We start from the raw sequence: 14,156 nt of genomic DNA on the forward strand, positions 1-14,156 counted from the left end.
TAAAATTGGCATGTCTGAGGGGTGTAACAAATTTACATGGATAATTAATAAATGGTATCTTATGGGGATGGTCATGAGCTGAACTCGCATGTGGCAAACAGCTGTAGGTTCAGAATACCTTCAATGTCTCAATGATTTGAAAGATAAAATATTAAAATTGACATTTTAAAAATTGAATTTTTCTTTGCTGAAAATGAGATATATATAAAGGCCCCACAAGCCTTACAGAGAGCAAATTAAATACTTTACATGTATTTCTAGAAATCCAAATCATATATTTCTAAGAATAGTTAATGTTAAAAGGGTGATTAAAATCAAGAAAACTATAAATTGTAATACGATATAAGAATGTAAGGGAAATAAATATAGTCTCATAATCTCTGGCATGGGTGTTTATAAGACACTAATCCTAATACACTTTTCTTGTCATACACTGCCACTTGCAATGTAAATAGTGAAGAACTAGATGAAATTTTCTTAACTGCAAGCATGTTCTTATTTTGTTCCCACTTAAATGTTCCCTTGGATTTTACAGGAAATAGTTATTGCAGAGGAGACCAAGGTCCACTGTAGGAAAGTGAAGGAGTGAAGCAGGAGCTTGACTCGTAAAAAACAGAAACAGCCATCATTTCACCTTAGCATGTTCACTACATTTGTTCAGTTTTCTCTGATGATAGATTCCTTTTACATTTAATTCTTATACATTTAAGAATCATGGAACAAAAGGTCAATTATTATTTTTCTCTGGTATGCTTGTACACTACCGCAAACCATATTAGGCACAGAATTCCTTTTCAACTCAACTCTTTCTCAGATCCATGATTAGTCAACAGTTACTTTAAAAGTCAATTCGTAATCACAGAATTTTTGTTTCACTGCATTTAAGTTTCCCTCTGTCCCGAAAGTGATACATAGAAATTTATGACCAGGAATAAGTTGCTGGGTCCTATTTTGCTCAATACTTTTTTTCAGATTATACCAATTTGTCTTGGAAGTTAAAAATATATATGGTTTACTGTTACTGGATTAAGAATTTTTGAGCAAATCAACTAACCTTCACAGTTCAGTCCGGTGGCATCAAGAGAGAACCCTCTTTGGCATTCGCAGCTGAAACTGCCTGGAGTGTTTTGACAGATTCCCTTTGCTCCACAAAGCGAAGGCTGAGACCCACATTCGTTGTTGTCTGGCAAAGCATCAAGAAGCAGAGCGTCAAACTTTCCAATCATAACATGTCTTAAGTTTCATGCGAAGTAAAAAGCAATGTATGAAAACCTAAGTTTCATGATGTGAAAATGGCATTTTGGGAAAATTTATACCAAAATTCACTGTCATATTAAAGACAAAAGTGGTAAGAAAAAGTGTATTTTAAGAGGTTTGAGATTAGAGCATATTTTGGGGTGATTGAAGGCACAGACTGAAAGTTCCTTAACGTGTGTCTTCAAAACAAAAGCTCAATGTGTTTGTTAACATGTTCTAAATTACAGTGAGCCTTTAATCATACTTTGTCTCAACACCATGGTTATAATATTGAGAATGTGATATAAAGGCACTGCTTGAAATATGGCTACTGTGCATGTGCTTGGAATAAAAAGGCCTTTTTTTTCCCTTTGGATATTGTTCTTGAAAATATCTATATTATTAGCAACTTCTTTAGACCACAAATTATGGGGTATTGGTTATGAATGTAAGTACCAGGATATTCTTCTGTTTATACTTTTAAATACAATTTTTATGTATCTACTAGAAGTTTGTAAAATTTCCCATTTGTAACTTTGTCTTACCGATACAAGCAGTGTGATGCTGTGTGAAACCAGGTGGACATTTACAGGTAAACCCCCCCAGGGTGTTGACACAGAGGAACTGGCAGTTATGCTGTTTGGTTTGACATTCATCAAGGTCTGAAATTAGAGAGAAGCCAATGAAAATCACAGTAGATTATCTGGCTATGTTTCCTTTCTTGTGAAGCCACAGAAGATGCACATGCTCCATTAGAAGCATTTTGTCTAGATCTTTGCTGGAAGCTTCGTAGATTTCTATAGGCATATGGTAAACAGTTTCTTTTTACATATTTAAGCAGAATAAATATTACGGGCTAGGATGATAGGACAATTAAGGCAATATATAACATAAGAAACTGAATGGCAGAATCACAGCAGTTTCCATGAACTGTTCTCAAAGCTACTATCCAAAGGTTACAATTCTTGCATTGAATGCGGTATAGTACATGGCTGATTACTTACTCCTATTAAAGGAAGGATTAAATAAAAATGAAACAATCTAGACACTGAGGAAGGTCCTAACACAAACACTAAGTCTCCACATTCAGATGAAAACATGGGCTTTAATATTAGAGGAAGCAAAATACAGCATCTGTAATTCTAGTCACAAATGGTATTGATATTTTGACTCTACTAATACAAAACTCAAAATTTGATTTTGGCTATACTAAAACTTAATTTGGAAACTATATTTAAAATAAACGTACCACATAAGATGTAGGCAAGACTAATTCATTATTTTACAGCTTAAAAAACGCTTTAGTAATACTCATTTTTTTTTTGATATGGAGTCTTTAGTCATACTCATAAACAATGCACAACACGGACCCATATCAGTGCACTAAACAGGTCCAAGCAGTGCTTGCTATTATTTTATTTTTTTGATATGCCTTGGAAATAAAACCTCATTTTACTGAGAATAATCTACATTTTAAAAATTTGCTCAGTCCATTAATTTCATTCTGATGAGGCTTACTATAAAATCAAATACATGAGTATAGTATTGAAGCTATTTTAATGATCTAAGTTAGCTTGATAAATAATTACTTTTGATACTACCTAAGCAAACATTTTAAATTTACCTATCCATTTTCACTTTTCCACAGTAAACCTGTAATAAAGGTAGCTTAGAGAAATAAAAGCTTAGATAAGCAACAACAACAAATATCTTATTTCAGTGATTTGTTTCGATCTCTTCCCACACCAAAATTTTTGCTTTATTTTTTAAAATTTATGTAGTTTTCTGTAAGAAGCAAACTGTTTTAACTTGGGTTTTAATCCTCTCTGCTTCCTGCAATGAGCCTATTGGTAGAGTTTTTCTATGAGCAATAACATGGCCACTAGGATGGGACCTTTTAATGAAGGTGATGCACATGGCATAATCCCTGATAATCTAATATTTAAATTTGAAAGAAAAGATACAGACAAGGGTCATGATTGTCCGAGACTCTTCACTCACCTTTGCATGTCTTTCCATCCTCTTGCAGGACATACCCCCTCGGACATGAACACTGATAACTCCCCTCAGTGTTCTTGCAGATGAAGTTGCATGGTTTCGGGGACTGGGAGCATTCATCAAGGTCTAAGTAAAAGTGATGTGAAGATTAAATTACTGGTTACAAGAAACAACCGGACTCTTTCCTCCTTCTATATTCTCACTTAATTCTTTTTGTTTTTCCTCTTCAACTTCAAGTGTAATATAGCCAGAGAGAAATGATGCACAGAAGGATTTTCTCTAAAGTAACATGCGGGTTTACTTTGTAAATCAATCTATGGATCTTGGGTAAATATTATGATGTCTAGACAACTGTCTGGGTTCAAAATTACTAAATTCTTTAGATTAATATACTTTGGTTTACAACCTGAGAATCATAAACTTAATAAGAGTTTCTCTATTTTTGACACATGGATGTGGCACAACTTCTCTTAAAGTCTCTTTACTGAGGCTCCCTTAAGCATCTTGTGGGATCACAGATGGTGCTGGAAACCTTCCACTTTCCCCTTCAGATTCAGTCCTCACCTTGGTCCACCCTGCTCTCAGGCCCAGGAGTTGGAGCTCTACAGACTCCATCCGGAGGCTCTCCCTTGCCCTCTGTCTTCTGTCTGGTCCTTATTTCCTCAACTCCCTCCCTGCAAGATAGGCTCAGGCGGGCTGAGTCACTGGATCAGCTGTCAGAGGTCCTCTCACGGCAGCCCTCTGAGCACAACTTTCTTTTTCCAGGTTCCAATAACCTCTGACTCTTTTCTTTTGGCCCAGGGGTAGTACAGCCCCAGCACACAGCACTATGCCTCCTGGCTTTTGTACACGCTGCTCACACGTGTATAGACAGTCTTTTTGTTAGACCCTCCTTGAACTGTCCTCCTTGAAATATGCCATCTCTTTTCTACTCGGACTCTGAGTGATAGCAGACAATCTCCATTTCCTCCACATAACATACGGCGTTGATGCCCACAGAATGCTGAATGCTCATGATTAATGGCCTATTCTCTATTACTCATGCTCTTCTGTTTCAAAGAAGTCAGTCGGGTTTTCTTAACCTTTTAATGCCAGGTGTGCTTGTTATTGACACAGGTAATTTGATAGAATATCAAGTAAGCTAATGAAATATAAAGGAGAAAAATTTTTTTTCTTTAACAAAAATGAAGTTGAATACTTTGGAAAGACCCAACAAAAGTCTAAGTCCTTTCTGCCCCACGACTGTCATATATTGGTGTGAGTGAGACAATAAAAAACCGAATAAGAAAAAGAAATTGTAAAATGGTAGAAGAATTCTGTACTGAGACTGCTCCGCAGCTGGAAATTTTATTTAGGTAATGCTTACTTGGTATACTTTATGCAAAAAATAGCAAAGAGAAACATGGAAAACATTCTCTTAATATACACAAACACACATATTCATAAGAAAAAGCCCTTTTCCTTCAAAGAGTGACAAACAAATGTGCACTTTAAATTTTATATTAAAATATAAAATGTTGAAAGTATGTATTTGTAATTTTTGTTTCCCTGATTGAGCAGACTTTTTTTTGATGAAGTGAACAATTCTACATCCCACATTATTGGACAAAGGCCAAGTGCTGTGTGATTAAGAAGCACATTATTGAGAGGATGGCATCATTTTAATAAAATATATATTCCAAAGCTCCATAATAAAGAGACTCTACTGATAATGAGTGACTTGTAGGAAACAGTAACTGATTAGCCCCTGAACCCCTGAATATAGAGGTGCCCATCGTTACCTATACAAGAGGTTCCACTGATGTCTGTGGTGTAGCCAACCTTGCAGAAGCATCGGAATGAGCCCATGGTATTGATGCACTGACCATTGGTGCAGAGGTTTGGCATTACCTTACATTCATCAATATCTGTGGACCACAACAACAAAAACAATCAGGAGTTAACATATATTCAAGGGTAAAACTGGTTAGAATCAAAGAGAAATGAAGAAATGGAGATGAGATAACTAACTGCAAACATTCCTAATAGCACTGGAGCACCTGTTCATCAGTCAGGTGAACAGCAACATGTATGTGACAGAAAAATAATCTCAAGTGATGGGAGGAGATAAAGGGAGACTCTGGTGAAAGCCCTGTTTAAGACTACCCATTTTGCAATCTAAGCATGAATGATTTTGGGGGGAATCTAGAAAGCTACCCCCTTGAAGTCCATCCCTTAAAAAGTGTGTGATCTTGGGAAAATTGCTTATTGTTACCTTAGCTTTGTGCTTCATTTTCCTCAACTGTTAAAATGGGAATAACACATTCTACCCCTTAGGTCTGATAGGAAGATTAACTCTTAAAATCTCTAAAGCATTAGCAAAGATTATTCTTTCTATATACATATATATGAAAACACACATCAAATATAAATATCAAAGTATAAACATTTTAGCTATTCTTTTGATTGTATCAATTTTTCACTTTTCCTTCACATTTATCTGAATTCATAAAATTTAATGTATTGATTATATGAGTAAATTTCCTCAACTCCTTACCTCTTCCATCAGTTGTATATCCTGGGCCATGAGGACATATCTTTTTGTACTGGGCAGTTCCAGGAAGTGGGCAAAGCTCACACTGGTGGCCCCAGCCTCGCCCACCATCACAGCAGCATTCTGACTTAGTGACGAGATTGCGACTGCTGGATGCCATTTGACATATTGTCTGCAGTACCTCTGCAAAGCAGAGACCCTGTCGATTGTCTGAAATGGCAAAGTAGAAAGAGTTAAGGATGCGGAACTGACATTTCATTATCCTGGCTTTCAAATTAAGCAGGGCAGTCAAGAATTTCCTCCTTAGGAATAATTAAGACAGCTTAATGATTCAAAGTTTTGCTGGCAGTTAACTTCATAGCATATTCTTTCACTACAGACTACAGTTTATTAAATTTGACAAAAAGTGATACTATACTTTAGAAATAGATTTTTTGTCCAATCCACTGCCAACTAAATGATAGTGAACTACCATTTCTGTAGAATACAAGTGAAAGGAAAATCAAATTAAATTATTTTCCTTTAAACAAATGAGTGCCAGGATTAGTTTCTGGAAAGCAAATTCTAGACTATATTTTATAAGCTTGGTACTTATTCAATCTGATATCTCATATTTTCTACATCTGAAAGACTGTTCAAACACTTGGACTGAGTAGATTTTTTAAAAATGTAAATAAAATGATTTTTTTCAGATATAAAAGCCAATCAAAACTTTAATATAGTTTTATAAACAATCCTAGCAAAACTGTTAATAAAATGAACAGAAAGTTACACTTTATATGTAGGTTACTTTTCCTATTTCCTAAAAGACTGATGTCAGTAAAGGTATAGATTGGAGATAACAATAAACAAAAAACGTTTTTTTGATAAAAAATTTCTTGGAATTTGAAGCATATGACGTCGTTCAGAAAAAAATGTGATATAGTTGAAATACTCTTTCTATGTTAAATCAAGTGATGAGTCAAACAGCTTACTGCTCTTATTTTTTTGTTTGCCTTGAATTTTACTACAGCACACTTTTTGCAACTGCCACAATTAACTACAATGATTTATAATGTATGCATTTTAGCATTAAAATATAATGTCTGAGATTTATATTTCCCATAAAAAGGTCTTGTAAAACATTTTTTTTCTGTACCACAATATAAAAAGTAACCTTCCCTGCATTTTTGAAATATGGTATTTATTTTGCATTAATTGTGGCAGAGGTTACCTCATACAGCAAATATTTCCTTTTGGAATTAAATCATCCTCTGATGTAAGTTTTACTAACACCAAATTTTCCAAAGAGCTTAATTAATCTTAATTTTGGAAAGACTATTTAAGATTGTTATTTACATTACACATAGATGTGCATATAACACACACATACAAATATATCATTTTAATAGATGTGCACCTTTAAGAAGAAGCATGTGGATTATTGAGATTGGGGGATTTGTTTAGCAGACAAGAAAACATAAGTGGAGCTCTTCTGTGATGACATCATGAACAGATGTTTTATCTACCAAGTATAATATATTTGGATGCCAACTTACCAAGGCACTCAGTGCCTGAAGAACTTGACTGGAATCCTTCATTACACTCGCACCTATAGCTTCCAATAATGTTAACACAGCGTCCATTTTCACAGATTCCTGGCTTGCTCCTGCATTCATTTTCATCTTTGGAAAAACAAACAATAAGAATAATGAGAAAACTGTAAAATTATAATTTACAAGCTCTCTTCTAATGGGTTATATCTTAACACTTCTTTGCCAAAATACTGATATGATGAGATTAAAAATGGTCATGTGTGAATATTAATTTATTTTTAGCTTTACTTCATCCTTCTAGGTGGGTTCTTTCTTAAGATAAAGGTTTCTTCTTCTTTCTTTTCTTTATCCTCTGCAGAGAAGGGATAGTGTTAATATACAGAATTGGAAATTGGCCTCCAAAAGGAATAGAATTGCCCTGAGACACCAGGCAAGGATGGGAACTCTGGGGAAAAGAATGTCAGTTTCTGTGACATTAGAGAAAGGTGTGGGGAGAGGGACGGTGGGTGTTGGGTAGGGGTGATGAGTACAGTAAAAGCCACACAGGCCAGGAATAAAGGACAAGCTCCTAAATTGGTTTTGAGTAAAATCACAGGAACAACTATGGTCTGTGAGGGTAGTTAATGGGAGAGGAAATTTAAGTAATACTGCTCTTTTGGTTGGTGATAAATAAACTTACTTCAACAAAATTGTTTTCATTAAAATTCTCTGTATCTTTACTTTTTGTGCTTTTTTAATATTTTGTAAATTTTGTTTGAGTTTTTTTTCAAAGCTATGTTGTTAGGAGCACAAGAGAGCGCATGACAATTACATCTTTTTCATAAATGGCTCCTTTCATCTTTATACTTAAAAATTTTTTAAATTTACTGACATTTATATTTGCATGCACTTTGCTTTTATTAGTATTTGCCTTGAATATTTTTATTTTCAACCTATCTCAGATTTCAATTTTGGTACTACAATTCTATTAAAGAGAACCTAGCAGAATTCTTAAAAACACATTTATCTTTTAACCAGCAGTTTAAACCACTTATATCTGTCATGATTACTGATATGTTTAGAGTCTTACCTGACATTTTATATTGTTTTATATTTACTGTGTGATTGCCCTCTTCCTATGCCCTCCTTTTCCCTCTGAACTCATATTTGGAAGTTACAGTCTTCTTTCTATTCTTACAGTGGAAACCACTGAACAACTTCAACACACATTCTTAATGAATAATTTTCTATCAATGCCAGGAAGTATCTGTTTTGAAAGCTCTGGGCCATAGTAAGCACCTTTGCATAAATTTACCTTTCTCTGCCCTCTCCCCGAACCACCTGCCATGTTGATGTTATCTAGAAGTTTTGGTTTGTTAGATTTTTAGTGTGCCATCAGCATCTGTTTAAACTAATGAGGCTTACTGGTTTCTTGGCTCACCATTGTTCCACTTATATTATTTCTTCCTCTTGAATTAATTTTAAAAAATTAGTGTATGGAGTTCGGTAATTATTTATTTATTTATTTATTTATTTGAGACGGAGTCTTGCTCTGTCGCCCAGGCAGGAGTGCAGTGGTGCAATCTTGGCTCACTGCAAGCTCCGCCTCCTGGGTTCATGCCATTCTCCTGCCTCAGCCTCCCAAGTAGCTGGGACTACAGGCTCCCACCACCACTCCTGGCTAATTTTTTTTTTTTTTTTTGTATTTTTAGTAGAGATGGGGTTTCACCGTGTTAGCCAGGATGGTCTCCATCTCCTGACCTCGTGATCCACCTGCCTTGGCCTCCCAAAGTGCTGGGATTACAGGTGTGAGCCGCCGTGCCCAGCTGGTAATTATTTAAGAGGGGTATAAGTATTCTAAAACAGATTTCCGACCATGTCTTCTTTCATTTTCATACTTGATTGAGTATAGAATTTTAGTTCAAAATTATTTTCCCTTAGAATGCTTTCAAAATATAGCTCCTTTATTATTTTTTTTAACCCAGTGTTAGTGTTCATTTGTAAGAAATCTGGTTTTTCTCTCTGGAAGTTTTAAGGATTTTCATTTTCTTCTTAGTGTTTTGAAATTCACCATGATGTGCCTCCTGTGATTATTTTTTTCCTCTTTTAGAAAAAAACTCTTATTTCAGAAATTTAAAGGTATATACAAAAGTAATGAGTTATGAATTAAAAAGTTTTTTTAGTTTATTATTTCTAGAATCTGAAGGTGCAAGGTCTGTTGCCTTGGTCTAATCCTATCCTTAACGTCATTCACCTTGATATTGAATTATATTTGATTTGTCTGAATTATTTTTTTTCAAAAAGGGCTTTTGAACTAAAAGTGTTCTTGGAAGAACTCAGGATATACTTGCCTGAGTTCTTCCAAGTTTGATTATGTATAATACAGCTTCTGCTGTAGTACATAATTTGTGCTTCAAATTCTTAGATTAATTTTGCTTTATTGACATTGGCATTAAGAATTACTGAGAAGAGGTTGAAAAAAAGTTGCCTGATTCTTTTTTCTGTTGAAATTTGTAACTTTAATAGGGTGTATCTTGGAGTGATGTTGCTCTACCTAAATAATGTTGATTTTCCAGAATTGTACTTTCTACCCTTTGACAACTTGTGGGCTGCACCAGTATTGTCAATTATCGACCTTTCCATTGTCCATCACTCTTGTCCGATGCTCCCCTACTTCTACCTACTCTATGTCCAATCCAGTGCAGCATGACAGCCTAGGGAAAAACAGGCTTCATTTCAACAAGATTCGACTCAAATCTCAAATGGGTACGTGATCCTCCGTCAACAATCCTACTACTTAGTATCTTCACACTCCCATTTTCTAAAATGACATTACACACTCAGACACATCAGACATCTCTCCCCTGTGAACCACCGGGCTGTGCCCTCACTTTCAATCTTTTGTCCTCTTCCAACAGCTAAACTATCTTTGTTTTTTCTCCAAGGCCAGCTCTTGCACTGGTACTCTAGATTGCCTTCCCAGATTTCACGATACTCCCTTTTCAGCATAAACTCTCTAGTAACTTTCATCTTAAAACAATACAAAAAACTTTCTTATTCACCTATTACCCCTCTGGCTACTGCCACATGTATTGATTCCCTTTCAGAACAAAATTTCTGGAAGAATGATCCATGGCGATAAATTCTGCTTTCTCGTCACTGATTGTTTCCTTAATGTGTGTGCTCCACTGAAACTTCCTGAAGAAGTCACCAAATCTAATTACAAGTCTATGTTACTCTACATCTTAGTAGCATCATACAAAAGTGGCCACTTTAGTTCTCAGGACATCACACAGACATGGAGAACTTCCTATCTTGCTGGCTACTCTTTCTTAATCTAATATTTTTAGTCCCTCTAAATATTGGAACAACCAGAGCCCAGTCTCCTTGGAAGGAGCCCTGCTCCTTCTACTCTCCAGGATCTTTCTCTTCGTGTTCTCAGTCAATCTCATAATTTTTCAAACACTATCGATTTGCTAGCAATTTACATCTATGGCTCATAAATATGTCTGCTGACTTGACATTCCCACTTGGAAAGCTAGTACACATCTGACACTGAGCATGACCAACACAGAACTTTTATTCTTCTGTGTCCCCAACCAAACCTGTTTCTTCCAATCTTTTCCATATCAGTTAATAGTAGCATCAAGTAAATTATTATAGTAAGCTAATTTACTTTAGTTACTCAAGCACAAATCCTGGGACTTATCTTTGATACATATTCAATGAATCCATCAGAAATCCAATCTGTTGATTATTTCCAATACATTTTCTGAATCTGTCCACTCCTTTCCACACTACGGTGGCCCTAATCTGAGCCTCCTTTTTCTCTCATCTGGATGTTTAAGACAGTCACCTAAATGAAAGCCTTGTTTCTGCTACCACCTCCTTAAAATCCATTTCCTATAAGGCATCCAGGTATCTTTAAAAATGTAAAATGGAAAATAACAAGTAATACTTAACTGAAATTTTACTCTATGCCAAGCACTGTACTAAGGGTTTCATGTGAATTTTTAAATTTAACCCTCCCAATAATTCTATGAAAGTGTGCTCAAACTTCCTATTTGTTTTTACTTGAGGAATCTGAGGCACATATTTAAGCCAACTTGCCCAGGGGCACAGAGCTAGCACATATGAACCTAGATTGCTAACATTCATAGCCCATCCCCAGGGCCCATACTCTGAGTCACTCTGCCCTAACACTTTAAGCATGAAACCAAATTCCTTTCCATGGTATTTGCCTACCTTTAGACCCACTTCATGCCACTCTCCTGCACAAGCTTCAGCTACACTGGTCTTGTGTAATTACTCATCTTTGAACAATTTTCTCCAGTTCAGCTACTCACTGAAAAATAGTGTAGCTGGTCACAGGTGCTAAAGTGGGCCTAATGTGTAGTTTCAATTCATGTTTGTTGTATGAACATCCTCTCACCAAATCTGTCATGCTCTCTACCCTTGAGGCACTACACTCAGGCTTTCAGGTAATTTAGGGAGTCGTGTGGCTCTGATAAAGTTCTTAAAGCCTTAGAATCTCTGACAGTTGCTGCTTCTCCTCTTCCTGCCTCACATCCGGCAGTCTCCATGTCTAGGAGACTAGTTTGTTGATAATTAAATAGCATCCCATATTTTCTCTTTTGCGTCTACTTATCTTCACACTGCAGTGTAGAAACAGGTCTCTATAAAAGCACTCCATACTTTTCTCATTTACTTATGTCCCTGATCTTCTAATCAAAGATTGTTGGATAAACTTTAAAAAATTGGGACAGTCTGCCAAAGTCTAAAGAAGAAAATTTAATGATCTTGGTAAAAAAAAGTTCTACTTATCAGATTTCTTGATTCATTTATTTGTTTAAGAAATAATTACTAAGGCATAATATATTGCATAGTCAAGTTTCCGTCTCTGATTAGGTTTACGGTTTTCATTAAAGAGGTTTTAGATTTCCTGTATAACTTTAATTCCCTTAACTGTAATACTTTTAGTTTCCGTTGCAATCGACTTTTTTGGGTAAGTTTGTTTGATTCCAATTTCATGCATTGGCATTTTTATTGATTGTTTTTGTGGCTTTATTTTTCATCTTGACTTTTGTAAATACTTTTTCTTTGTAATAATATTTTTACTGTTTTTTAAACTGGAATTTCTAGTAGTGAAAACATATTGTTTGCATCAAAGTGTTCTACAAAGAGTTTTGTGATGATCAAAAAAATTTTGCAGACATTTCAGCTATCAGCATGGTATAATGAAAAGCTTGAAGATCAGAAAAGTTTCAGAACCTGTATCTTTTGCAGTGCTGTTTAACAACGAAAAGAGTACAAATGTAGAATGCTGCCCTTGGTCTTTTCTTTGAAAAAGTAAGTTCAGAGGATAATAGAATATTACAGCTAAAGCAGATACACCCTTCCCAACACCCGTCCCCACCACTCCTATCCATCAGGCAAACTAAGTTTCTCACTGTATGCAGATGAAGGAACTGAAGAACAGAGAATTGAATCACTTGCAAGTCATCCACATCATTTATGGCAGATCCATGACCAGAAACCTGTGTTCTTAATCTGATCAGTGCTTACTCCCTCTTTCCCAACAACACATCTTTAAATGTAATAAAGATAGCATAATATAAAATTCAGCTAGTTATAAAAATAAGAAATTTCCATGCATAAAAATTAAAACAGATTTTTAAGTATTTTAGCCAATCTCTGATTAAACATAGCACATACATACATTGTTTTCATTCAAATAAATTAAAAGAGAAATGAATGAAAAGAAATTTCATGTACAGTAAGAAGACAGGATGATTAAGAATGCTGATTTCCTTTCTTCCATACATGGTTATTAGCATTTTGCCCTGAGCTAGATTTGGAAGAACACATATGACTTAGGAGTTTAGGTTAATATTCTGGGACAACAGATCTTGGAAGAATAGTGTTTTTGCAAGAACCACTGCATAACTACACCTCCTATGTAGGTCTATTTTTAACTTTATTAAGTACTATATTTGAATGAAATATCTAACAAATGAAAAGAAACTAAAAAATCCAATTATAATTTGTTGTATATATAATTTTTTATATGACACATGTAATTCACAATAGTTCAGAAACTCACTCCTTTGTAAAAAAATTAAAATGGACAGATACAGCTAAAATCATCTCAGACTAGTTACTTCTGATCTCAACGTCTTCCCTAGTAGTAATTCCTTCTATAAATTAGGGTTTATCTTTTTCAATGTTTTTCTATATATTTACTTGGTTACATATGTACTTACAGAACACATATAGTTTTATTTACAATTTTCTTTAAAATATGAAATCAAAAGGGCATGTATTCTTGAGCAGGCATAAATGCCACAATCCAGAACCTATTATATTAGCAGAGACCCTGAGATGGAAGAAAGCTAGCTGTATCACTGCCTTAATACAGCTGGAAAAATAGTTGGCTTGCAGTTAAGATGATGTGGGTGTAGTGCCATTAATTAGGCTGGGAGTGGAGGCATTATATAAGCAGACACCCTCCCTTACCACTTACCTACACAGCCTTCTCCATCGGGCCTTCGGGCCATTCCAGGAGGGCAGATGCACATGAAGGTGCCGATGAGATTCTTACACATCATGCCCCTAGATTCACAGTCGTGTAACCCTTCAGCACATTCGTCCAGATCTAGAACAAAAAATAAAAACAAAAAATTATCTGGAGCAAGCTGTAGTTTTAGTACTTTTAAGTCACAGGTGTGGTCTTCTGAAACTTAACATGTAATTTTATGGTGGGACAGAGAAAGGAGAAGCCCAGCCATTGTCAGCTATTGGCTATAGTCCAGATGTGTAAGTTTCAGCACTGCTCATAGTGATAAGAAGTTCAGGGAAGGGCAATCTTTGCTTTA

The 14,156-nt window shown here is 35.4% G+C and overlaps 1 protein-coding gene across 1 annotated transcript in view; it reads right to left on the reverse strand.

The window, feature by feature from the left end:
* FBN2 (fibrillin 2) overlaps nucleotides 1-14,156 on the reverse strand; it is a 282,139-nt gene that overhangs the window by 14,853 nt on the left and 253,130 nt on the right. The window contains exons 55-61 of the mRNA XM_030818406.1: nucleotides 13,805-13,936; nucleotides 7,306-7,431; nucleotides 5,771-5,977; nucleotides 5,016-5,141; nucleotides 3,238-3,360; nucleotides 1,782-1,898; nucleotides 1,055-1,183 (exon numbers count right to left, since the gene is read on the reverse strand). Of these exons, the coding sequence (XP_030674266.1) occupies nucleotides 1,055-1,183; nucleotides 1,782-1,898; nucleotides 3,238-3,360; nucleotides 5,016-5,141; nucleotides 5,771-5,977; nucleotides 7,306-7,431; nucleotides 13,805-13,936 (960 nt within the window). The remainder of the gene's footprint in view (nucleotides 1-1,054; nucleotides 1,184-1,781; nucleotides 1,899-3,237; nucleotides 3,361-5,015; nucleotides 5,142-5,770; nucleotides 5,978-7,305; nucleotides 7,432-13,804; nucleotides 13,937-14,156) is intronic.

This window comes from Nomascus leucogenys, chromosome 2 (genome assembly GCF_006542625.1).
Source record: "Nomascus leucogenys isolate Asia chromosome 2, Asia_NLE_v1, whole genome shotgun sequence".
Classification (NCBI taxonomy): Eukaryota; Metazoa; Chordata; class Mammalia; order Primates; family Hylobatidae; genus Nomascus; species Nomascus leucogenys.